Genomic DNA, 24,903 nt, shown 5'->3' with positions numbered 1-24,903 from the left:
TGCATGATTGTTCATCGTTGCTCCGGTCCTTTCCAACTACCACAGGAAGAGAGGGGAAGGGACATTTTAGAGATTATGCTGAAATCATACATTTGCTTCCTTCCCTCTCTTCTTTCCATGTAACAGAGGAAGCAGACCAGCCCGCTACAGAGCCAGGCATGGTCATGGACAGTGTGGAAGCAGGAGACACAACGCCTCCTACCAAAAGGAAGAGCAAGTTCTCCGGCTTTGGCAAGATCTTCAAGCCCTGGAAATGGAGGAAAAAAAAAAGTAGTGATAAGTTTAAAGAGACTTCAGAAGGTGAGATATTAAGGGTTAAATGTGTGTTCTGTGGTAGAATTCTCTATGTGAGACGTATTTAATTTTTCCTTATCTTCCCAAGTTTCTGTAGTCCTCTATTTGAAGAGGGTTTTTAATCTTTTATTCTTTTCTTGTTCTTTTTTTTGTTTTGTTTTTTGTTTTTTGGGTTTTTTTTTGTTTTTTTTTTTTGTTTTTTTTGGTGAGACAGGATCTCCCTCTGCCGAGGCTGGAGTACAGTGGCACAATCACAGCTCACTGCAGATTCAACCTCCTGGGCTCATGCAATCCTCCTGCCTCAGCCTCCCAAGTGGCTAGAAGTACAAGCATGAGCTAGTGTGCCCAGTTAATTTTTAAATTTTTTGTAGAGACGGGGTCTCCTTATGTTTCCCAGGCTGGTCTTGAACTCCTGGGCTCAAGCGATCCTCCCACCCCAGCCTCCCAAAGTGCTGGGATTACAAGCATGAGCCACTGTGGCTGGCCAGAGTTTAATCTTTTGGAATTAAACATCAAAATGGTCATTTACTAAACCTAATATTGTATACCCTCATTCCCAGGTTTGTATTTTGATGGGATATAAGTATCTATTGATGATCCATTGGTGAATGAAGCTCCTGAACTATAGCAAATCTAAGATGCTTCTTTCCATCAGAACTTGGTGAAGAAAATGACTGAATGAATTAATACATACATAAATAAAATGCTTATTTTCTACTCTGCCCATCCACACAAAGTTCATCCATAAATAACCTACTAGTGAAATTTTCTCTTAAGTTACAATTATGTAAGGCTAGTTTTTTGGAAGTGATGCTTTCCTGATAGCACAGGTAATAAAAGAAATTTAAGATTTTTAATTTGAAGTTAGTCTGCTAGTTATTTTCTTTCCTGAGAATATAAACTTAAACTACTTTATTCTTTTACCTGTAGAATTAGAATGCTAAGTGTAAGGCTGACTTTCAACTGTCACATTTCTGAGTGCCATTTTCCAATTTAATGTTAGTTTTAGAACGGAAAATATCTATGCGAAAGCCAAGAGAAGAGCTGGTTAAAAGAGGGGTTCTGTTGGAAGACCCTGAGCAAGGTGAGTTTACAAATGAATAGCATATGCCTGTCTCTGTGCACTTGGTCTTTGATCGGGTCTGACTAGATATTTGAATTTTCTTTCTTTCTTTTGTATTGCTAATTTTGGGTTGGAGGATGGCCTTTAAAAAAAAAAAGTTCGGCCGGGCGCGGTGGCTCACGCTTGTAATCCCAGCACTTTGGGAGGCTGAGGCGGGCGGATCACGAGGTCAGCAGATCGAGACCACGGTGAAACCCCGTCTCTACTAAAAATACAAAAAATTAGCCAGGCGTGGTGGTGGGCGCCTGTAGTCCCAGCTACTCGGAGAGGCTGAGGCAGGAGAATGGCGTGAACCCGGGAGGCGGAGCTTGCAGTGAGCCGAGGTTGCGCCACTGCACTCCAGCCTGGGTGACAGAGCGAGACTCCGTCTCAAAAAAAAAAAAAAAAGTTCACCCTTCCTTCCTTGGGGCAAACATTCCTTTCCTCTGTGTACATCCTCAACTTTGTGTCAGCTACAATATTGTGTGTCTTTTTTTTTTTTTTCTCCTTGAGACAGAGTCTCGCTCTGTTGCCCAGGCTGGAGTGCAGTGACGCAATCTCGGCTCACTGCAACCTCTGCCTCCTGGGTTCAAGCAATTCTTGTGCCTCAGCCTCCCAAGTAGCTGGGATTACAGGCACCTGTCACCACCCCCAGCTAACTTTTGACTTTTTAGTAGAGATGGGGTTTCACCATGTTGGTCAGGCTGGTCTTGAACTTCTAACCTCAGGTGATCCGCCTGCCTTGGCCTCCCAAAGTTCTGGGATTACAAGCGTGAGCCACTGTGCCTGGCTAATTTTTGCATTTTTAGTAGAGATGGGGGTTTCACCAAGTTGGCCAGGCTGTTCTCGAACTCCTGACCTCAGGTGTTCTGCCCACCTCGGCCTCCCAAAGTGCTAGGATTACAGGCTTGAGCCACCGTGCCCAGCTCATTTTCCCTTTTGAACACATTTGTCCCCATGCCCATATCACTGCACCAGTCCACCAGTCATTGTTTGTTTAATAATGTCAAGACTTTCTTCAATGTGTGACTCTATGAAGCAAGTTATTATAAATGTGAAAGTATAGTACATTGGTTGCATCTCATTTCTCTTCATCTGAGTTATGTTGCATGAGGCAAAATCTGAAAGCCATGTTGTATACTGGCCAGGCATGGTGGCTCACACCTGTAATCCCAGCACTTTAGGAGGCCAAGGCGGGCAGAACACTTAAGGTCAGGAGTTTGAGACCAGCCTGGCCAAAATGGTGAAACCCCGTCTCTACTAAAAATACAAAAAATTAGGAGGGCATAGTAGCGGGCACCTGTAGTACCAGCTACTTGGGAGGCTGAGGCAGGAGAATCATTTGAACTCAGGAGGCAGAGGTTGCAGTGAGCTGAGATGGCGCCACTGCACTCCAGCCTGGGCAACAGAGCGAGACTCCTTCTCAAAAAAAAAAAAAAAAAAAAAAATCATATCCTTTGAAGAATAGGGGAAAGGAACCAAACAGATGGAGTATTACTGTATACTTTTTGGGCTTTAAACCATGTGAATATATTGCCTATTCAAAAAATTAAATTGTATGTATTGAAGATTTATTATCTCAACTGTATAAAAACTAACCAGAGAAAACAAGCTTGAAGGAGCAATTTGAAATATTATTACAATTGGTTACCTCTGAAGTTGAGGTGGGAACATGGGTGGGCTTTTTTTTTTGTTTTTTAATTGAGACAGCGTCTCCCTATGTTGCCCAGGCTAGTCTCAAACTCGTGGGCAGCACAAGCAGTCTTCCTGCCTCAGCCTCCCAAAGTGCTGGGATTACAGGCGTGAGCTGCTGTGCCCAGGCACTATGCGATGTTTTCTTTCATTTCTTTCTTTTTTTTTTTTGTATGTGACTTAGTTATGAGCATGTATAACTTTTGTTTTACATAACTCTTTTTGTTTTTTACATTAGGACACAAAATATTCTTAGTATTTAGGTAGTTACGTACTACTATAATGATTCCATTGTAGCACCTCTGTGGCCCTTGCTTTGCTTTCTTTTTTGAGGGAGTCTCGCTCTGTCGCCCAGGTTGGAGTGCAGTGGCGTGATCTCGGCTCACTGCAACCTCCATCTCCTTGGTTCAAGCAGTTTTCCAGCCTCAGCCTCCCGAGGAGTTGAGATTACAGGCATCCGCCACCACACCTGGCTAATTTTTATATTTTTAGTAGAGATGGGGTTTCACCATGTTGACCAGGCTGGTCTCGAACTGCTGACCTCAAGTGATCCACCCACCTCAGCCTTCCAAAGTGCTGGGATTACAGGTGTGAGCCACCGTGCCTGGCCTGGCCCTTGCTTTTTTGATACAGCTGTTCCACTTTCCATGGCCTTTCTTTTCGCCTTTCTTGCTCACTTATCATAAACCACATACATTACTTATTTCTTGTTTTTCACCTTCAGTCTCTTTTGCCCTACACTCATGGCAACCTCTGCCCCCTGGGTTCAAGCAATTCTCCTTCCTCAGCCTCCCGAGTAGCTGGAATTGTAGGCATGCATCACCACGCCCAGCTAATTTTTGTATTTTCAATAGAGACAGGGTTTCACCGTGTTGGCCAGGCTGGTCTCAAACTCCTGAGCTCAAGTGATCCACCTGCCTCGGCCTTCCAAAGTTCTGGGATTACAGGCATGAGCCACCACGCCCGATGATCTTTTGCCCTGTACTTTCTATTAGCTCCTAATCCAAGTTGTTTTTAGCCTACAAGTTCAGAGGCCCAATTAATAAACGAGTTGCAGCCATTGGACAAGATGCCATTCTGCCAACCAGATAAATGACCTAAGCTTTATTCCGTATCTAAAAACAGGGATGGGCCTCATGCTGGCTTATAGATCTGCATTTTAGGCCAAAAGTAGTGTTTGAACCTTGAAGTCCTCTTCATACTTAAAGGGGGCTTTTGGCTGGCCTGGCACGGTGGCTCATGCTGTAATCCCAGCACTTTGGGAGGCCAGTGTGGGAGGATCCCTTGAACTCAGTAGTTCGAGACCAGCCTGAGCAACATAGTGAGACCTCATCTCTATAAAAAATTTTTTTTAATTAGCCAGGTATGGTAGTGCAGGCCTGTAGTCCTAGCTACTTGAGCCCAAAAGATGGAGGATGGCTTGAGCCCAGAAGATTGAAGGCTGCAGTAAGTATGGATTGCACCATTGCACTCCAGCCTGGGCGACAGAGTGAGACCCTGTTTTAAAAAAAAAACAAAAGGCCGGGCGCGGTGGCTGACGCTTGTAATCCCAGCACTTTGGGAGGCCGAGGCGGGCGGATCACGAGGTCAGCAGATCGAGACCACGGTGAAACCCCGTCTCTACTAAAAATACAAACAAAAATTAGCCGGGCGTGGTGGCGGGCGCCTGTAGTCCCAGCTACTCGGAGAGGCTAAGGCAGGAGAATGGCGGGAACCCGGGAGGCGGAGCTTGCAGTGAGCCGAGATCGCGCCACTGCACTCCAGCCTGGGAAACAGAGCAAGACTCCGTCTCAAAAAAAAAAAAAAGGTGGCTTTTGGGTTGATTATAATGCTAACTTGACTGTACTGTAAAATATTTAATTGATTTTCATTGATTTTCTGGGTTTAGGGAGAACACTCAGTGATGTTAAAGCCCCTTAGTACTACTCCACTTCATTAACATTGCAGAACCCTCTATATTTAATATAAGAAATGATACTGCAAAGTAGACATCCCTGATTAAGTAACTTGAGGTAACTGATCACTTTTGCATGTATTTCACTAGTGCGTGCTGAGTAGAAACTAATTAACACTGTCTTAAACTTTTATTATGTTGTTTTCACAAAGAGCAGCCTTTGTTGGCTTTGAAATCATTGCTTCAGTATTCTAGAAAATCTTGTTTTTGTTAAACATGGGCAGTAACTTACTATTTTTGTATAGTTGTTGTCATCTTACCCCCACCCTGTTTTAAAAATAAAAAGTAGCCGGGCGCGGTGGCTCAAGCCTGTAATCCCAGCACTTTGGGAGGCCGAGGCGGGTGGATCACGAGGTCAGGAGATCGAGACCATCCTGGCTAACACGGTGAAACCCCGTCTCTACTAAAAATACAAAAAATTAGCAGGGCGTGTTGGCGGGCGCCTGTAGTCCCAGCTACTCGGGAGGCTGAGGCAGGAGAATGGCGTGAACCCCGGGAGGCCGAGCTTGCAGTGAGCCGAGATCGCGCCACTGCACTCCAGCCTGGGGGACAGAGCAAGACTCCGTCTCGAAAAAAATAAAAATAAAAATAAGAAGTAGTTGTCAGATTACTTTGGCTTTAGAAGTACCTTTTCACTTGCCTTAGAATCTTCATTACTTTGAGCCCACACTCCACCTGTTATTGGAACTTCATGAGGAATGATGTTGGATTTCACTCTGTCACCCAGGCTAGAGCACAGTGGTCTGGTCATGGCTTACTGTACCCTTGACCTCCTGGGTTCAAACAGTCCTCCCACTTCAGCCTCCCAGGTAGCTGGGACTAGGCGTGTGCCACCACACCCAGCTAGTTTTTTTACTTTTTTGTAGAGACAGGGTCTTACTATGTTTCGCAGGCTGATCTCAAACTCTTGGGCTCAACAATCCTCCCGCCTCAGCCTCCCAAATTGTTGGGATTACAGGCATGAGCACCACTGTGCCCAGCCCATAACCATTTCTTTTTTTTTGAGACGGAATCTGTTGCCTCAGCCTCACAAGTAGCTGGGATTACAGGTGCCTGCCACCACGCCCGACTAATTTTTGTATTTTTAATAGAGACAGGGTTTCACCATGTTAGCCAGGCTGGTCTCAAACTCCTGACCTCAGATGATCCACCCACCTCGGCCTCACAGAGTGTTGGGATTACAGGTGTGAGCCACTGCACCCGGCCCCCCATAACCATTTCTTATGTGAATCTATTCTCCTGCCAGACCAAACTAGTTGCCAGTGCCCCAAACATGTTGAATAACTTCACACCTTTATACATGCATCCTTCTTCCAAACAGACTGTCTTTATTCAGTGTGATAGGCTCCTACTCCTTCAAGATCCAGTTCAAAGCAAGGCATGGTGGTGTGTGCCATAGTCCCATCTACTAGGGAGTCTGAGAGAGGAGGACTGCTTGAGCCCAGGAGTTCAAGGCCCATTCTGGTAACATAGCAAGACCATCTCAACTCCAGCTCATATACTTTCTGTGATGCCTTCCTAACTGTTCTTACTCCAGGAAAATGATTTATTCTTCATTCCTACCACAGTACTTCACTAATTAGAGCTCTTGACATTTAACATTGTAGTTACTTATGTATAATAAGTTTGCCCTTTTCATTTGTCTTTTTTTTTTCTTTCTTTTTTTGAGACGGAGTCTCGCTGTCACCCAGGCTGGAGTGCAGTGGTGCGATTTCAGCTTACTGCAGGCTCTGCCCCCCGGGGTTCACACCATTCTCCTGCATCAGCCTCCTAAGTAGCTGGGACTACAGGCGCCCACCACCTAACCCAGCTAATTTTTTGTATTTTTAGTAGAGACGGGGTTTCACCATGTTAGCCAGGATGGTCTCGATCTCCTGACCTTGTGATCTGCCCGCCTCGTTCTCCCAAAGTGCTGGGATTACAGGTGTGAGCCACCGCGCCCGGCCTTTTTTTTCTTTCTTTGAGATGGAAGTTTTGCTCTGCTGCCCAGGCTGGAGTGCAATGACACAATCTTGGCTTACTGTAACCTCTGCCTCCTGGGTTCAATTGATTCTCCTGCCTCAGCCTCCCGAATAGCTGGGATTACAGGCGCCTGCCACCATGCCTGGCTAATTTATGTATTTTTAGTAGAGACAAGGTTTTACCATGTTAGCCAGGCTGGTCTCGAACTCTTGACCTCAGGTGATCCACCTGCCTCAGCCTCCCAAAGTGCTGAGATTACAGGTGTGAGACACTGCGCCCGGCTTTTATTTGTCTTATTCATATAACAACATACTTGGCACATAATAGGCTATCAAACATGTGTTGGAAAAAGAAATTACTTATTTCTGTTTAAGCATCCAGATAATCGAGATCTCAATAATAAACTAAAACAGGAAGACAGGGGAAAGAAGATAAGAAAGGTTAGAAATCACCAACCCTGGGCCGGGCACGGTGGCTCATGCCTGTAATCCCAGCACTTTGGGAGGCTGAGGCGGGAGGATCACGAGGTCAGGAGATCGAGACCATCCTGGCTAACACGGTGAAACCCCGTCTCCACTAAAAAATACAAAAAATTAGCCGGGCGTGGTAGCAGCGTCTAGTCCCAGATACTCAGGAGGCTGAGGCAGGAGAATGGCGTGAACCCGGGAGGCAGAGCTTGCAGTGAGCCGAGATCGGGCCACTGCACTCCAGCCTGGGCGACAGAGTGAGACTCCGTCTCAAAAAAAAAAAGAAATCACCAACACTGGGCCAGGCGCTGTGGCTCACTCCTGTAATCCCAGCACTTTTGGAGGCCAGTGCATTGCTTGAGCCCAGGAGTTCGATACCAGCCTAGGCAACATAGTGAGAGCCTATCTCCCATCAAAAATACAAAAAATTAGCTGGGTGTGGTGGCACACGCCTGTGGTCCCAGCTATTTGGGAGGCTGAAGCAAGAGGATCACTTGAGCCTGGGAGGCAGAGGTTGCATTGAGCCAAGATCATGCCACCGCACTCCAGCCTGGTCTGTGAGACCCTGTCTCAAATCACCAACTCTGACCAGGCACAGTGGTTCATGCCATTCATCCTAGCACTTTGGGAGACCAAGGTGGGCTGATTGCTTGAGCCCAAGAGTTCAAGACCAGCCTGGGCAACATAGTGAGACCCTATCTCAATTTAAAAAAGAGAGAGAGAGAAAAAAAGAAATTACTAATTCTTCTATCTGTTCATGCCAACTTCATCACTTTGTACTCTTCTTTCACGTTGCAGGTGGTGAGGATCCAGGAAAGCCAAGCCATGCCATGTTAAAGAATGGCCATACCACCCCCATAGGGAATGCCAGATCATCTAGTCCAGTCCAAGTAGAGGAAGAGCCAGTAAGATTAGCAAGTCTTAGGAAAGCTATTCCAGAAGAGGACCTAAAGAAACGACTAGGTGAGAAACTCTGGATTTTTGAGTTTAAGAGCCATGGGCCAGTTATTCTCCTTACATAAGGGGTTTGCAAGAGAACAGGGAAAAGTGAAATCTAGAGAGAATTACATTCTCCTTTAGCAATACCTTAACTAGCAACTTCAAGGGGAATTTCCTCCCCCACCCTGCTTTTATTCACAAAACACCTAAATTTGTGATCTTCAAGAAGGGAAGAGGATGTTAAGTATCAGATACCTATAGGATTTTTTCCAGCTGCACATTCCACTTCTTTCACCCAAGGAATTTTGTTGTGGCTCTCCTCCAGTAGCCTGGCCCTCATGTGAAGAATCACTACCACAGTGAGCATCTCTTAATGAGCCTTTCTTACTGACATTTCTTAAGTATGGGGAGGTTGGGAGGCATTGAGAACAGTAACCTATAAGCTAATCTATAAATTAATTGGTGAAATTGGCCATAAATTCATAGATGTGTTAGCTTTTTCAGTCTCTCTTGTTACTCTCTCTTCCCTTTTTATATCATATATGTTATTACACAGGCTCAACTGGAAGCCAGCCTAATTCTGAAGCAGAGTCTGTTCCTGAGAATGTACCCAAACTGCCTTTACTTCCTCCCAAAAGACCCTTGTCGTCTTCTCATGAAGCAAGTGAAGGGCAAGCAAAGGATGCCACTTCCTCTGGCGGCACGGCAAGGTTCATCATCTCCACCTCCATCACCACAGCACCCGCTGCCACCACTGCTGCCACAAGCCTCACAAAGACTGTTAATCTCTCTGTCACCCCTTCCCCAGCACCCAGGACTCTGCCTGCTGCTCCTGCCAGCACTAACACTACTGCTACCCCAAGCCTCACTCATATGGTCCCTGCCAAGCAGCCCCCTATCCCTCCCCCTAAACCAGCTCACAGAAATAGCAACCCTGTCATTGGTAAGTAAGTCTTTACGCTTCCAGTGTTTTGGGTTTGGTTTGATGTTGGATGGTTATTTTATTTGATAACTGATACAATATTGATTTGGTCTGTGAGAATTTTCCATATCTTGTCCCTTTGAATGACCTCAATATAGAGAAAAGTCTTAGGTTAGGAAAAAATAGGCCAGGCGCAGTGGCTCACGCCTGTAATCCCAGCACTTTGGGAGGCCGAGGTGGATGGATCACAAGGTCAGGAGATCGAGACCATCCTGGCAACATGGTGAAATCCCGTCTCTACTAAAAATAAAAAAAATTAGCTGGGTGTGGTGGCATGTGCCTGTAGTCCCAGCTACTTGGGAGGCTGAGGCAAGAGAATTGCTTGAACCCAGGAGGCGGAGGTTGCAGTGAGCTGAGATTGTGCCACTGCACTCCAGCCTGGGCGACAGAGAGAGACTCCGTCTCAAAAAAACAAAAACAAACAAACAAAGTCATGAAACTGAGGCAGATGGCCATAAATGTAAACATCACTAAGATTAGATTTCAGTTTGGGGGGTTTTAACCTATTTTTTAATCTAATATTTAATCTGTTTTTCTAAAACAATGATTCCAAAACACTATACATATTTATATGTGTGTGTGTGTGTGTATGTGTGTGTGTGTGTATAATTGAACTGGATATGTGAAGACCATAACAGATTCCACCTGCTTGGAATTATCTGTGGCACTTGCTAAAAAATTAGAATAATGCCTCAGCTCACAAGGGGCAAGGCAAACTTTTCAAATGAAAATTTTTTAATCTACTTAAAACTACCTATGCCTTCCATAAGCATAAATGAGTCTAGTAGATAAAAGGATGATTCTGTAGATGCCAGTGGAATTTGGGATTCAGTGTCTGGCATAGTTGTCTTCATAGGGAACTGCAGAAGCTATTACTTAAATTGTTCTGATAAAATCATGTTTTATCTTGGGAGAATTAAGAATGCCATTCTTATGTTAAAATAAGTGATGGTAGAGAAAGCAGGGAACGTAATCAGTAAAATTTGTATGGGTTTAGTAAATTTTTTGCATTTACCCAAAGTTCTATGTAAGTCTACTTTCTTTATATAAATGTACAATTTCTTAGAAGAATTTTCAAGAAGGGAGAGGAAAGCTAATGAGTGCTTCAAAGCTAATAAAAATATAGTTTTTTCAGGAAAAATGATACTAGGCTTAGTACTGCTTAAAGTTCCTGTTCACGATTGAATGAATGAATAAAAACTATACTCATTAAATATTTAATATCACCATGTTGGGTGGAGTGATTCAAACCTTGAAAAACAGGCTTAGAATATTTTATGAATATGACAGTTTGGAGTAGCTTGATGAAAACAGGATGAAGTTGTTATTACCACTACTTTAGATGGATAGTGTCATGTTGACTTATCTGTGAGGAACTTGGGGAGCTTTCACATACTTATTTTCAAAACTACCTTGTGCTGCAGGAAACCGATTTTATCTTTTCCATAGGTAGGGCAATTAGAACATGAAGACATTGTGACTCATTCAAGCTTGTAGGCCGGGCGCGGTGGCTCATGCTTGTAATCCCAGCACTTTGGGAGGCGGAGGCGGGTGGATCACCTGAGGTCAGCCTGGCCAACATGGTGAAATGCCATCTCCACTAAAAATACAAAAAATTAGCCGGGCATGGTGGCAGGCACCTGTAATCCCAGCTACTCGGGAGGCTGAAGCAGGAGAATTGCTTGAACGCGGGAAGCAGACGTTGCAGTGAGCTGAGATGGTGCCACTGCACTCCAGCCTGGGCAACAAGAGTGAAACTCCATCTCAAAAAAAAGAAAAAGGTTGTAGTTAGTGAAAGATAGAAACTGAACATAGGCTTTTCAACTCTCAGGTCCAGACCTCAGCTCCTTACAGTAGTGTTTGCAAACCGGTGTTCTCCTCAGGATCACTTAGAAAGCTTATGATAACAGACCGCCGGGCACTACCCCTAGAGCTTCTGATTCTAGTAAGCCTGGGATGGGCTTGAGAATTTGCCTTTCTAATAGGTTCCCAGATGACACTGATGCTGCTCTCCAGGGGGGCACACATTAAGAGCCTCTGCTCTAGACCAGGGCATACTACCCTTTTCAAGTTAAGGCAACATATAAATGATAATTTGTGTATGATACTCTGGACTAAACTGCAGAGCTCATTCTTAGCTTGAGGTAAATAGCCCAAAACAATAGACCTTGTAACTGAGGAATCAGTATTAGTCCACGAGGGATCCTCAGCAAAGGAAGAAAAATAGAGCAGTTCACAGAGCATTTCTTAGAGCTAAAGAGATTTAATTTAAAGGACTCTCTTTTATTCTAAAATTACAACCTTCCTAATCCTTTGGTGTTAAAATGCCATTTCTTTCACAAAAGGATGATGATCATAAATGATTTACTTAATATCAAGCCTTATTTGGAAATCTTAGAAAATGACAACCTCAAAAAAAAACTAGAAAAAAAACCCAACAATCTGAGGTTGATCAAGATTTTTGTTACTGTTTTGGTCACTGAAATCCAAAAGTTTGGAAATCATTGCTTCAGAAATACTACTGTCTTCTCATCGGTATAACATGGAGTATTAGGACTAAGGAAAAACCACCAGCAATAGCTGAACGGGTGAAAGGGAATTATTACCCATCCCAGAAACACTCTGGAATTTTTCCACAGAACTACAGCCAGATGCTGTTGTCAGGGTATATGTACCACAATTTGCTTCCTTAACATATATGCCTTCCTCAAATTACCAAATATAATTTATCTTATTAATTCAAAAGTAAAAATATTCATTTATGGTCTCATCAGGAATGAGTTTTGTTGTAGATGGAATAGCTAACAGCTATTTTTAGGGAATCAGCAAAAATCCAGTCTTTCCAAAAATATCTCTTTCACTGCTCCTAAAATTCACATTTTTAGAATCTTTTTGTGTGTGTATGCAGTGTTTTTCTAGAAAACCTTTTTTAAAATTTATTTATGGGGCCAGGCATGGTGGCTCACGCCTCTAATCCCAGCACTTTGGGAGGCCGAGGTGGGCAGATCGCTTGAGGCCCAGAGTTTGAGACCAGCCTGGGCAACATGGCGAAACCCTGTCTCTACTAAAAATACAAAAAATGATCTGGGTATGGTGGTGCATGCCTGTAATCCCAGCTACTCAGGAGGCTGAGGCAGGAGAATCACTTGAACCCAGGAAGTGGCGGTTGCAGTGAGCCAAAATTGCACCACTGTACTCCAACCTAGGCAACAGAGCGAGACTCTGTCTCAAAAAAAAAAAAATTATTTATGATGAGAGACATTAAAACATTACAAAATTAGGCCAGGCACAGTGGCTCATTGCTATAATACCAGCATTTGGGGAGGCCGAGGTGGGAAGATCACTTGAGGCCAGGAATTCAAGACCAGCCTGAGCGTCGTAGCAAGACCCCATCTCTATAAAATATTTAAAAATTAGCTGGGCATGGTGACATGTGCCTGTAATTCTAGCTACTTGGGAGATTGAGGTAAGAGGATTGGGTAAGCACAGGAGTTCAAGGCTGCAGTGAGTTATGATTGCACCACTGCACTCTAGCCTGGGTAACAGAGCGACAGCCTGTCTCTTAAAAAAAAAAGAAAAGGCTGGGTACAGTGGCTCACACCTGTAGTACCAACACTTTGGGAGGCTGAGGCAGGTAGATTACTTGAGCCCAGGAGTTTGAGACCAGCCTAGGCAACATGGAGAAACCCATCTCTACAAAAAATACCCCCAAAAAAATTAGCCGGGCATGGTGGCACGTGCCTATGGTCCCAGTTACTTGGGAGGCTAAGGTGGGAGGATCACCTGAGCCCAGGGAGGTCAAAACTGCAATGTGCCGTGACTGCGCCACTGCACTCCAGCGACACAGTGTGAGACCCTGTCTAAAATAAATTAATTTAATTTAAAAATAAAAATAAATTTAAAAAGAAAAGAGGCTGGGTATGGTGGCTCACATCCATAATCCCAGCACTTTGGGAGGCTGAGGTAGGTGTATCACTGGAGCCCAGGAGCTCAAGACCAGCCTGGGCAGCATAGCAAGACCTTGTCTCTACTAAAAATTAAAAAAATTAGTCAGGCATGGTGGCATGGGCCTGTAGTCCTAGCTACTTGGGAGGCTGTAGCAAGAGGATCACTGGAACCCAGGAGATCGAGGCTGCAGGGAGCTATTGTTCATGCCACTGCACTCCAGTCTGGGCAACAGAGGGAGACCTTGTCTCAAAAGAAAAAAAAAAAAAAGAATTATAAAATTAGCTAGCCTTGGCCGGGTGCAGCGGCACATGCCTGTAATCCCAGCACTTTGGGAGGCCGAGGCGGGTGGATCACCTGGGGTCGGGAGTTCAAGACCAGCCTGACCAACACAGGGAAACCCCATCTCTACTAAAAATACAAAAAATTAGCCGGGCATGGTGGCAGGTACCTGTAATCCCAGCTACTCAGGAGGCTGAGGTAGGAGAATCACTTGAACCCAGGAGGTGGAAGTTGCGGTTAGCCAAGATGGCGCCATTGCACTCCAGCCTGGGCAACAAGAGCGAAACTCCGTTTCAAAAAAGAAAAGAATAATTAGCTAGCCTTTTACTTTGAACATCTCCAATTTTGGGGATTTAAGACAAATACAGCTTTATTTAAGGGAAGTTTTTGAGACTGTTTGAGAATACTGAGTGGGATGAAACTAAAGGGTTTGAGTAGAAGGTTAGAGGTTGGTGATCAAAAGAACTACTTTTTTTTTTTTTTTCTGTCAGCAGGGAAAAAATAACTAGTCTTTAATTACTTTACCAGTTTTGCTTCTGTGTGATCTGATGATCCACTTCTTACAGGTCATTTGGAGCCCTCTAAAGGGACTTTGCTGAAGCAACACCAACACCGTTGCTGAGTCATTGTGGGCTTTGGTGAAACCATAGGAATATATACTGTCATGATACAGGGTGAGGGCTTCTCATCTAATAAACGTATATTGAGGGTCCACTAGATGCCAGGTACCGTGCACAGCCCTGTGGATGATAAGTTGATGGAGACAAGGTTGCCCTGCCATCAAGGAGCCCATCATAGAGTGGAGAGTGAACATGGGAAGCTGAGGTGCAAATGGAACATAAGAGGTGTGCATACCAATAAAAATTAGAGACAGTAGGCCGGGCACGGTGGCTCACGCCTGTAATCCCAGCACTTTGGGAGGCTGAGGCAGGCAGATCACGAGGTCAGGAGATCGAGACCATCCTGGCTAACACAGTGAAACCCCGTCTCTACTAAAAATACACAAAAAATTAGCCGGGCATGGTGGCGGGCGCCTGTAGTCCCAACAGGGAGGCTGAGGCAGGCGAATGGCATGAACTGGGGAGGCGGAGCTTGCAGTGAGCCCAGATGGCGCCACTGCACTCCAGCCTGGGTGACAACAAGACTCCGTCTCAAAAAAAAAAAAAAAAATTAGAGGCCGGGCGCGGTGGCTCAAGCCTGTAATCCCAGCACTTTGGGAGGCCGAGGTGGGCGGATCACGAGGTCAGGAGATCGAGACCATCCTGGCTAACACAGTGAAACCCCATCTCTACTAAAAATACAAAAAATTAGCCGGACGTGTTGGCAGGCACCTGTAGTCCCAGCTACTCGGGAGGCTGAGGCAGGAGAATGGCATGAACCCGGGAGGCGGAGCTTGCAGTGAGCCGAGATCGCGCCATTGCACTCCCGCCTGGGAGACAGAGCAAGACTCCGTCTCAAAAAAAAAAAAAAAAAAAAAAAAAAATTAGAGACAGTAGAATGCAGTCAAATAGTCAGAGACTTGGATACCAGCTGAGTCCATGCCAGTTTGTAGTATGATCTTGGGCAAAGTCACCTGACTTCTGTGGCCTCGTTTTTTCCTTCTGAAAAATGGTAAAGATGCTATCTTGTTTCCCCTGTCACCTCAGGTGGTATAAGGAGAATATGACTTCAAGAACAAAAAACGCTTTGATTTCTTCAAAGGACTTTGCAATTGCTATAAAAATTCAAGATGTCAGTATTGATAGTTTTATAACACAGAGCTAAGATATCTAGATATCATTATCAGGATATGGTAACAATACCCACTAATACTTATTTTATGCTATCTGAATGTTTAAATTTTTTAATGGAGTACTGTTATACAAAATAACTTACTTTTTTTTTTTTTTTTTGAGTCAGAGTCTTGCGCTGTCCAGCCTGGAGTGCAGTGGCATGACCTTGGCTCACTGCAGCCTCTGCCTCCCAGGTTCAAGAGATTCTCGTGCCTCAGCCTCTCCCGAGTAGCTGGGATTACAGGTGCCTGCCACCACACATAGCCAATTTTTTTTTTTTTTTTTTTTTTTTTTTTAGTAACGGGGTTTCACCATGTTGGCCAGGCTGGTCTTGAGCACCTGACCTCAAGTAATCTGCCCACCTCGGCCTCCCAAAGTATTGGGATTACAGGTGTGAGCCACCATGCCCAGCCACAAAATAACTTTTTATCAGATTTTTTTTGTCTCTATTCATATTAACTACACCAAGATCAAGTTACAAAAAGTTGTCAGCCGGGTGCCGTGGCTCACGCCTGTAATCCCAACACTTTGAGAGGCCAAGGCAGGTGGATCATTTGAGGTCAGGAGTTCGAGACCAGCCTGGCCAACATGGTGATAGCCCGCCTCTACTAAAAATACAAAAATTAGCCAGGCCATAGTGGCATGCGCCTGTAATCTCAGCTACTTGGTAGACTGAGGCAGGAGTATCGCTTGAGCCTGGGAGGCAGAGGTTGTGGCAAGCCGAGATTGCGCCACTGCACTCCAGTCTGGGTGAGAGAGTGAGACCCTGTCTCAAAAAAAAAAAAAATTGTCATATCTGTTGCCATAGCAATGAAGTAAGCTACTCATCAGTCTTCCTACACCTCTGTACATTTATTAGGCCTTCTATTTGAATAAATATAAACTTCATTTCAGGATAAAATATATAGGGAATGGCAAAACTATGAAATTATTTAACTTGCTTGAAAGATTAAAACTGAACTCAACTTTAATTCTAGGCCCTGGGCCAGCCCTTCAAAGCATTGGAAAGTCGTGAAATTGATGTGTTGCTCTCTCTTTTCCAGCTGAACTGTCCCAAGCAATAAACAGTGGTACATTGTTATCAAAACCGTCCCCACCCTTACCACCTAAGAGAGGCATTCCATCGACCTCAGTACCCACCTTGGAGTCTGCTGCTGCCATCACCACAAAAACACCAAGTGATGAAAGAGAGAAGAGCACGTGTTCTATGGGCTCTGAACTTCTACCAATGATCTCACCTCGCTCTCCGTCCCCACCACTGCCTACTCATATACCTCCAGAGCCTCCACGCACCCCTCCATTCCCTGCTAAGACTTTTCAAGTTGTGCCAGAAATTGAGTTTCCACTATCCTTAGATCTACACCAGGAGATTCCCCAGCAGGAAGATCAGAAAAAGGAAGTCCCCAAGAGGATATTGGACCAGAACTTTGGGGAGCCCCATATACCCTCTAGGCTGCCTCCACTCCCACTGCATATTCGAATCCAGCAGGCCCTCACCAGCCCACTTCCCATGACTCCTTCTCTGGAGGGTTCTCACAGAGCTCATTCATTGCTTTTTGAAAACAGTGACAGCTTTTCTGAGGACAGCAGTACGCTGGGTCGGACCAGGTCTCTTCCCATCACTATTGAAATGCTGAAAGTGTAAGTGCCTTTAAAGCTTGCCTCTTATTTCTCCTTTACTCTAGATAGCGCTGCTTGGAAAAAAATTACTTATAAAAAGAAAATGTGGGCCAGGCACGGTGGCCCACACCTGTAAGCCCAGCACTTTGAGAGGCTGAGGCGAATGGATCGATCACTTGAGGTCAGGAGTTCAAGACCAGCCTGGCCAATATAGTAAAACCCTGTCTCGATGAAAATAACAAAAATTAGCCAGGTGTCGTGGCACATACCTGTAATCCCAGCTACTCGGGAGGCTGAGGCAGGAGATTCGTTTTAACCAGGAGGTGGAGGTTGCAGTGAGCCAAGATTGTGCCACTGTACTCTAGCCTGGGCAACAGAGCGAGACTCTTGTCTCACAGAAAAAAAGAAAATGTGAATAAATTTTTTTTTTTTCCCAGATGGAGTCCTGCTCTGTCGCCCAGGCTGGAGTGCAGTGGCACAATCTCAGCTCACTGTAACCTCTGCCGCCCAGGGTCAAGCGATTCTCCTGCCTCAGCCTCCCGAGTAGCTGGGACTACAGGCATGTGCCACCACATCCGGCTGATTTTTGTATTTTTAGTGGAGATGGGGTTTCACCGTGTTAGCCAGGATGGTCTTGAACTCCTGACCTCAGGTGATCCACCTGCCTCCGTCTCACAAAGTGCTGGGATTGCAAGTGTGAGCCACCGTGCCCAGCAATGTGAATAAATTTAAAGTACAAAGAATACTCTGCCAAAAGGATAAGTTATAGAATTTGGACTCTTTCTTTTTTTAATCTTATCTTAAAACTTTATTTTTATTTATTTATTTATTTATGTTTGAGACAGGTTCTCACTCTCTCACCCAAGCTGGAGTCAGTGGTGCAGTCTTGGCTCACTGCAACCTCCACCTCCTGGGCTCAAGCAATTCTCCCTCCTCAGCCTCCCGAGTAACTGTGACTACAGGCGCACGCCATCACACCCAGCTAATTTTTATGTTTTTTGTGAGAGATGGGGTTTTGCCGTGTTGCCCAGGCTAGTCCTGAACTCGTGGGCTCAAGCAGTCTGCCTGCCTCAGCCTACCAGAATGCTGGGATCATGGGTGTGAGCCACTGTGCCTGGGCAAATTTCGACTTTTTACTCTCGTGATTTTTTTTTTCATGGAGATTTTTGTGATGACACAAAATTTACAAAATTATGTACATGAAAAATTACAACTGCTAGTTTTATATACTTCAGGGAAGGCATTGTACAATGTTGTGCTTAAGAGCATTCACCTTGGAGTGAGACAGCCCTGGGTTCAAATTGCAGCACTACCACTCTTAGCTTATAGTAGTGTTAGGTTACTTAAGCCTTCTGCTCTTTAGTTATTTCATCTCTAAATGGGAATAATATGTACTCTGTAGGCTTGTGAGAATGACATTAGACAAATTCTGGAAAGCACCAGTGCCTAATAAGTGGTAAAGCTGGGATCTGAACCTTTAGATTAAAACCTGCTAAAAAGTTTCTTAGCAAGATTGTTAAAGTTAAGGGAAAGAATTATAAGTTACCTCATTCATAGATTTTTTTTATTTATGGTTATTTCAGTCCTTTGTCTTTTTTTTTTTTTTCTTTTTGAGATGGAGTCTCACTCTTGTCACCCAGGCTGGAGTGTAGTGGCACAATCGAGGTTCACTTCAACCTCTGCCTCCTGGGTTCAAGAGATTCTCCTGCCTCAGCCTCACAAGTAGCTGGGATTACAGGTGCCTGCCACCACGCTGGCTAATTTTTGTATTTTTAGTAGACACAGGGTTTCACCATGTTGGCCAGGCTGGTCTCAAACTCCTGACTTCAGGTGAATTTGCCCACCTCCGTCTCCCAAAGTGCTGAGATTACAGGCATGAGCCACCACACCCAGTCTTTATTTCAGTCCTTTGTCTTAAAAGTCAGTTATCCTCTTTGTTTCTAAAAAGAAAATATAATTATGTTAATTTGTTAGTCCAGACGATGAAGAAGAGGAGGAGCAAACCTGTCCATCCACATTCAGTGAAGACATGACACCTACCTCAGTCATTCCTAAATTACCACAGTGTCTACGGGAGGAAGAAGAGAAGGAGAGCGACTCTGATTCAGAAGGTCCCATTCAGTACCGAGATGAAGAAGATGAAGATGAAAGCTATCAGAGTAAGAAAGGGAGGGAAAAGCAAAACAGAATTCTTTTCCAGATAAAGCTATTTGCTGATCTTAGCAAGTGTCAAAAGAGACATGGAAACAGGTACCTTCTCCCATTAAGTCATCTGGCTAACTGATGTTGGAAGCCACTGTGAAGGACTCCTTGTCCCTATTATCACCCCTCTGTTAAAACAAGCCAAGACAGGGGTCCAAGTAGATTGAGTCACTCAGGTTTTAGGTTTTCATTTTTTTTGTTTTAATTTTTTTTTTTTTTTTTTTTGACAAGGTTTTGCTCTGTCACCCAGCTGGAGTACAGTGGTGCAATCGTAGCTCACTGTAGCCTCAAACTCCTGGGCTTAAGTGATCCTTATGCCTCAGCCTCCCAAATAGCTAGGACTACAGATGTGTGCCACAACTGGTTAGGTTTCTTTGATGTTTTGTTTTGTTTTTTGTTTTTGTAGAGACAGGGTCTTGTTATGTTGCCTAGTCTTTTTTTTTTTTTGAGACGGAGTTTTGCTCTTGTTGCCCAGGCTGGAGTGCAATGGTGCCATCTCGGCTCACCTTAACCTCCGCCTCCCAGGTTCAAGCAATTCTCCTGCCTCAGCCTCCCAAGTAGCTGGGATTACAGGCATGTGCCACCACGCCTGGCTAATTTTGTATTTTTAGTAGAGATGGGGCTTCACCATGTTGGTCAGACTAGTCTCAAACTCCCGACCTCAGGTGATCTGCCTGCCTCTGCCTCCCAAAGTGCTGGGATTACAGGAGTCAGCCACCGCGCCTGGCCATAAAGGATTTTTTTTTTTTTTTTTTTTAGACGGAGCCTTGCTGTGTCACCCAGACTGGAGTGCAGTGGCACAATCTCAGCTCACTGCAACCTCCGCCTCCCGGGTTCAAGCAATTCTCCTGCCTCAGCCTCCCAAGTAGCTGGGATTACGAGCGCCTGCCACCAGGCCCAGTTAATTTTTTTGTATTTTTAGTAGAGGCAGGACTTCACCATGTTGGCCAGGCTGGTCTTAAACTTGACCTCGTGATCCTCCCACCTCCCAGAGTGCTGAGATTACAGGCGTGAGCCACTGCCCAGGCTGTTATTGAACTCCTGACCTCATGTGATCCCCCTGCCTTGACCTCCCAAAGCTCTAGGATTATAGGCATGAGTCACCGTGCCTAGCCTATTTTTAATTTTTATATATATATAATAGTAGTACATATTTATAAGGTACATGAGATATTTTGATATAAGCATGTGTGTATGGGTAATTAGGCTATCCACCTCAAGCACTTATCATTTGTTTGTATTGGGAATATTCCACATCTACCTTTCTGGTTATCTTGAAATATGCAATAAATTATTGTTAACTATAGTCACCCTATTGTGCTACCGAACACTAGATCTTATTCCTTTTTTTTGAGACAGTGTCTCACTCTGCAGGCTAGAGTGCAGTGGCACAATCTCAGCTCACTGGAACCTCCACTTCCTGGCTCAAGCGATGCTCCAGCCTCCGCCTCCCAAGTAGCTGAGAACACAGGTGTCAGCCACCACGCCCAGCTCATTTTTGTATTTTTTTGTAGAGACTGTTTCACCATGTTGCCCAGGCTGGTCTCGAACTCATGAGCTCAAAGTGATCTGCCCACCTCAGCTCCCAAAGTGCTGCAATTACAGGCGTGAGCCACCACGCCCAGCCTAGATCTTATTCCTTCTATCTAATTCTGTTTTTATACCCATTAACCAGTCTCTCTCTCCCCCATCCTCTCTACCCTTCCCTGCTTCTGGTAACCACCATTTTAATTATTACCTCCATGAGATCAACTTTTTTAGCTCCCACGTAAGAGTGAGAACATACAACATTTATCTTTCTGTGCCTGGCTTATTTCACTTAACATAGTGTCCTCCAGTTCCATCCATTTTGTTGCAAATGACAGGATTTCTTTCTTTTTCATGGCAGAATAATATTCAATTGTGTATATATACCATGTTTTCTTTATCCCTTCATTTATTGATGGACATTTAGTCTGATTCCATATCTTGGAGATTATAAATAGTACTGCAATAAGCATGACTGATTGATTTGCTGATTTCCTTTCTTTTGGATATGTACCCAACAGTGGGATTGCTGGATCGTATGGTAGTTCTATTTTTTTTTTTTATAGACGGAGGCTAACTCTGTCACCAGGCAGGAGTGCAGTGGCACGATCTCAGCTCACTGCAACCTCCGCCTCCCAGGTTCAAGCGATTCTCCTGCCTCAGCCTCCCAAGTAGCTGGGATTACAGGTGTGTACCACCACGCCCAGCTCATTTTAGTATTTTTTTTTTTTTTGGTGGAGACGGGGTTTCACCATATTGGCTGGGATGGTCTCGATCTTTTGACCTCATGATCCACCTGCCTTGGCCTCCTAAAGTCTGGATTACAGGCATGAGCCACCACGACTGGCCCGGTAGTTCTATTTTTAAGGGTGTTTTGTTTTTTAAGGAGAGACGGAGTCTTGCTGTGTTGCTCAGACTGATCTGAAACTCCCAGCCTCAAGCAATCCTCCTGCCTTGGCCTCCCAATGTGCTGCATTACAAGCATGAACCACCTCATTTGGCCTATTTTCAGTTTTCTGAGGAAGCTCCATACTGTTTTCCACAATGGCTATACTAATTTCAGGTTTTTGTTTGCCCCCAATTTTAAAACTATTCACCTAAGTGCCTCTAATCCCAGCACTTTGGGAGGCCGAGGCCGGTGAGATCAGGAGCTTGAGACCAGCCTGGCCAACATGGTGAAACCCCATCTCTTCTAAAAATACAAAAAATTAGCCGGGCATGGCTGGCCACAGTGGCTCACACCTATAATCCCAACACTTTGGGAGGCCAAGGCAGGTGGATCACCTGAGGTCAGGAGTTCGAGATCAGCCTGGCCAACGTGGTGAAACCCCGTCTCTACTAAAAATAAAAAATTGGCTGAGCATGGTAACAGGCGCCTGTAATCCCAGCTACTCAGGAGGCTGAGGCAGGAGAATTGCTTGAACCCGGGAGACGGAGGTCGCAGTGAGCCAAGACTGCGCCACTACACTCCAGCCTGGGTCACAGAGCGAGACTCTGTCGCAAAAAAAAAAAAAAAATTAGCCAGGCGTGGTGGTAGCCACCTGTAACCCCAGCTACTCAGGAGGCTGAGGCAGGAGAATTGCTTGAGCCTGGGAGGTGGAGGTTGCAGTGAGCCGAGATCGTGCCACTGCACTCCAGCCTGGGCGACAGAGCAAGACTCTGTCTCAGGAAAAAAAAAAAAAAAAGAGGTCAGGTGTGGTGGCTCACGCCTGTAATCCCTGCACTTTCGGAGGCCGAGGCAGGTGGATCACCTGAGGTCAGGAGTTCAAACCAGCCTGGCCAACATAACCAAACCCCATGTCTACTAAAAATACAAAAAATTAGCTGGGTGTGGTGACGCTCACCTATAATCCCAGCTACTCAGGAGGCTAAGGCAGGAGAATCGCTTGAACCCGGGAGGCAGAGGTTGCAATGAGCCAAAATCGTGACACTGCACTCCAGCCTGGGCAACAAGAGCAAAAGCTCTGTCTCAGAAAAACAAACAAACAAACAAACAAAAAAACCAACAACAATATGGAGTAGAGGAAAGTGGCACATGGGCTAAGGTGAAAAGATAAAAGTGATATTTTCCCTTTGGTCTAATGAACTTATTGCCACAGGGCAGAGAAAAATAAACATTTTCATACCCGCACATCTTTGCAAATAATTGAGTCCTGACTAATTAAAGTAGAAAGGCAGCTTTAAGAACAGACAGACTATGAGGTGTTAGTATGAAAGCCTTTATGTTTTAATTCAGAGGGCTGTCCCATGTTTAGATTCTCTCTCCTGTAGCAACTCTTACCAAGGAGGAAAAATGTAGAGGCCTGATAGAAGAGAAAAGATACCTTTTAACCATCTCAGTCCATCTGGCTAAAAAGATTTTTAGGCGTCTTTAGCTTTACCCCCACCTCAGTGTTTGGCTGGATCATTTGAGGCCAGGTGGGAACTGGGAATTAAATATTATATTTGTTCAGACTCTTGGCTAGCTCCAGGTAAGGTTGAACCTTTGGCTTTAAGCCTCAAGTTCTACATTTTTTTCTTCCCCGTGTGCAAAGGTGCTCTCGCCAACAAAGTGAAGAGGAAAGACACACTGGCAATGAAGTTGAACCACAGACCCAGTGAACCAGAGTTGAACCTGAATTCTTGGCCTTGTAAAAGCAAGGAGGAGTGGAATGAAATACGGCACCAGATTGGAAACACACTGATCCGGTAGGCCTTTGCTTAGATTCGCCTGATTGATTTGGTTATGCCAGTGTTTGTGTTAGATGTTGTTAGATGTGTTGTTTTTTTGTGTGTGTTTTGTTTCGTTTTCTGAGACAGAGTCTTGCTCTGTCACCCAGGCTGGAGTAGTGGCGCGATCTCGGCTCACTGTAACCTCCACCTCCCAGGTTCAAGCAATTCTCATGCCTCAGTCTCCTGAGTAGCTGGGGTTATAGGCATCTGCCACCATGCCAGGCTAATTTTTGTATTCTTAGCAAAGACAGGGTTTCGTCATGTTGGCCAGGCTGGTCTCGAACTGCTGACCTCAAGTGATCACCCACCTTGGCCTCCACAAGTGCTGGGATTACAGGCGTGAGCCCCTATACCTAGTCTATATGTTTACTTTGTTGTGGAGTATTCATTTATCTTTTTTAGTGTGATTTTTTTTTTCTTTTGAGATGAGGTCTTGATCTGTCACCCAGGCTGGAGTGTAGTGGTTCAATCATGGCTCACTACCTCCAACTCTTGGGTTCAAGGCACCCTCCCACCTCAGCCTCTTGACTAGCTGGGTCCTCAGGCATGCGCCCACCATGCACTGCTAATTTTTGTAATTTTTTGTAGAGACAGGGTCGCTCTGTGTTTCCCAGGCTGGTCTCGAACTCATGGCCTCAAACATTCCTCCCACGTTGCCCTCCGAAAGTCCTGGGTTATAGGTGTGAGCCACCACACCCATCACTTTGAGTATAATTTTTAAAAATACATGTTGGGTTTTGTATGAAAGAAGAGAAGGTTAGCACTCTACTTGACAAGGATGGAAAAGGCCCTTTGGGCCTGACAACACACATACAAGGCATTGCCACCTCCTATGTGGCATCTAACTATCTTTACAAAAAAAAAGAAAAAAGAAGAGAGGCTGGGTGCGGTGGCTCATGCCTGTAATCCTAGAACTTCGGGAGGCCGAGGTGGGCAGATCATCTGAGGTCAGGAGTTCAAGAACAGCCTGACCAATAGGATGAAACCCCATCTCTACTAAAAATACAAAAATTAGCCAGGCATGGTGGCATGCGCCTATAGTCCCAGCTACTTGGGAGGCTGAGATAGGAGAATTGCTTGAACCCAGGAGACAGAGGCTGCAGTGAGCCAAGATCGCGCCACTGTACTGAAGCCTGGGCGACAGAGTGAGACTCCATCTAAAAAAAAAAAAAAGGAAAGAAACAAAAATGTATACATTGGACACAGTTGGGTAACCTCTAAGAATCTGGAAACTGAAGATGTAGCTGCCTGTGAGAGCTTTATTTTATTTTATTTTATTTTATTTTATTTATTTTATTTTTGAGATGGAGCCTCGCTCTGTCACCCAGGCTGGAGTGCAATGGTGCAATCTCGGCTGACTGCAACCTCTGCCTCCCGGGTTTAAGTGCTTCTCCTGCCCCAGCCTCCCGAGTAGCTGGGACTACAAGCTCATACCACCACACCTGGCTAAT

The 24,903-nt window shown here is 44.9% G+C and overlaps 1 protein-coding gene and 1 pseudogene across 6 annotated transcripts in view; both read left to right on the top strand.

The window, feature by feature from the left end:
- Positions 1-24,903, top strand: part of PHACTR4 (phosphatase and actin regulator 4) — a 137,512-nt gene that overhangs the window by 92,962 nt on the left and 19,647 nt on the right. For all 6 annotated transcript variants that reach the window (XM_055261298.2, XM_063631432.1, XM_063631433.1 and 3 more), the window contains 7 exons: positions 127-300; positions 1,298-1,378; positions 8,270-8,434; positions 8,967-9,353; positions 16,435-17,032; positions 18,986-19,170; positions 23,275-23,428. In XM_055261298.2, coding sequence (XP_055117273.1) covers positions 159-300; positions 1,298-1,378; positions 8,270-8,434; positions 8,967-9,353; positions 16,435-17,032; positions 18,986-19,170; positions 23,275-23,428 — 1,712 coding nt within the window. In that variant the 5' untranslated portion in view covers positions 127-158. The remainder of the gene's footprint in view (positions 1-126; positions 301-1,297; positions 1,379-8,269; positions 8,435-8,966; positions 9,354-16,434; positions 17,033-18,985; positions 19,171-23,274; positions 23,429-24,903) is intronic.
- Positions 24,187-24,305, top strand: LOC129472779 (uncharacterized; annotated as a pseudogene).

This window comes from Symphalangus syndactylus, chromosome 22, assembly GCF_028878055.3.
Source record: "Symphalangus syndactylus isolate Jambi chromosome 22, NHGRI_mSymSyn1-v2.1_pri, whole genome shotgun sequence".
NCBI lineage: Eukaryota > Metazoa > Chordata > Mammalia > Primates > Hylobatidae > Symphalangus > Symphalangus syndactylus.
Note: the sequence above shows the minus strand (reverse complement) of the source record. Positions and strands in the feature narration are given on the sequence as shown.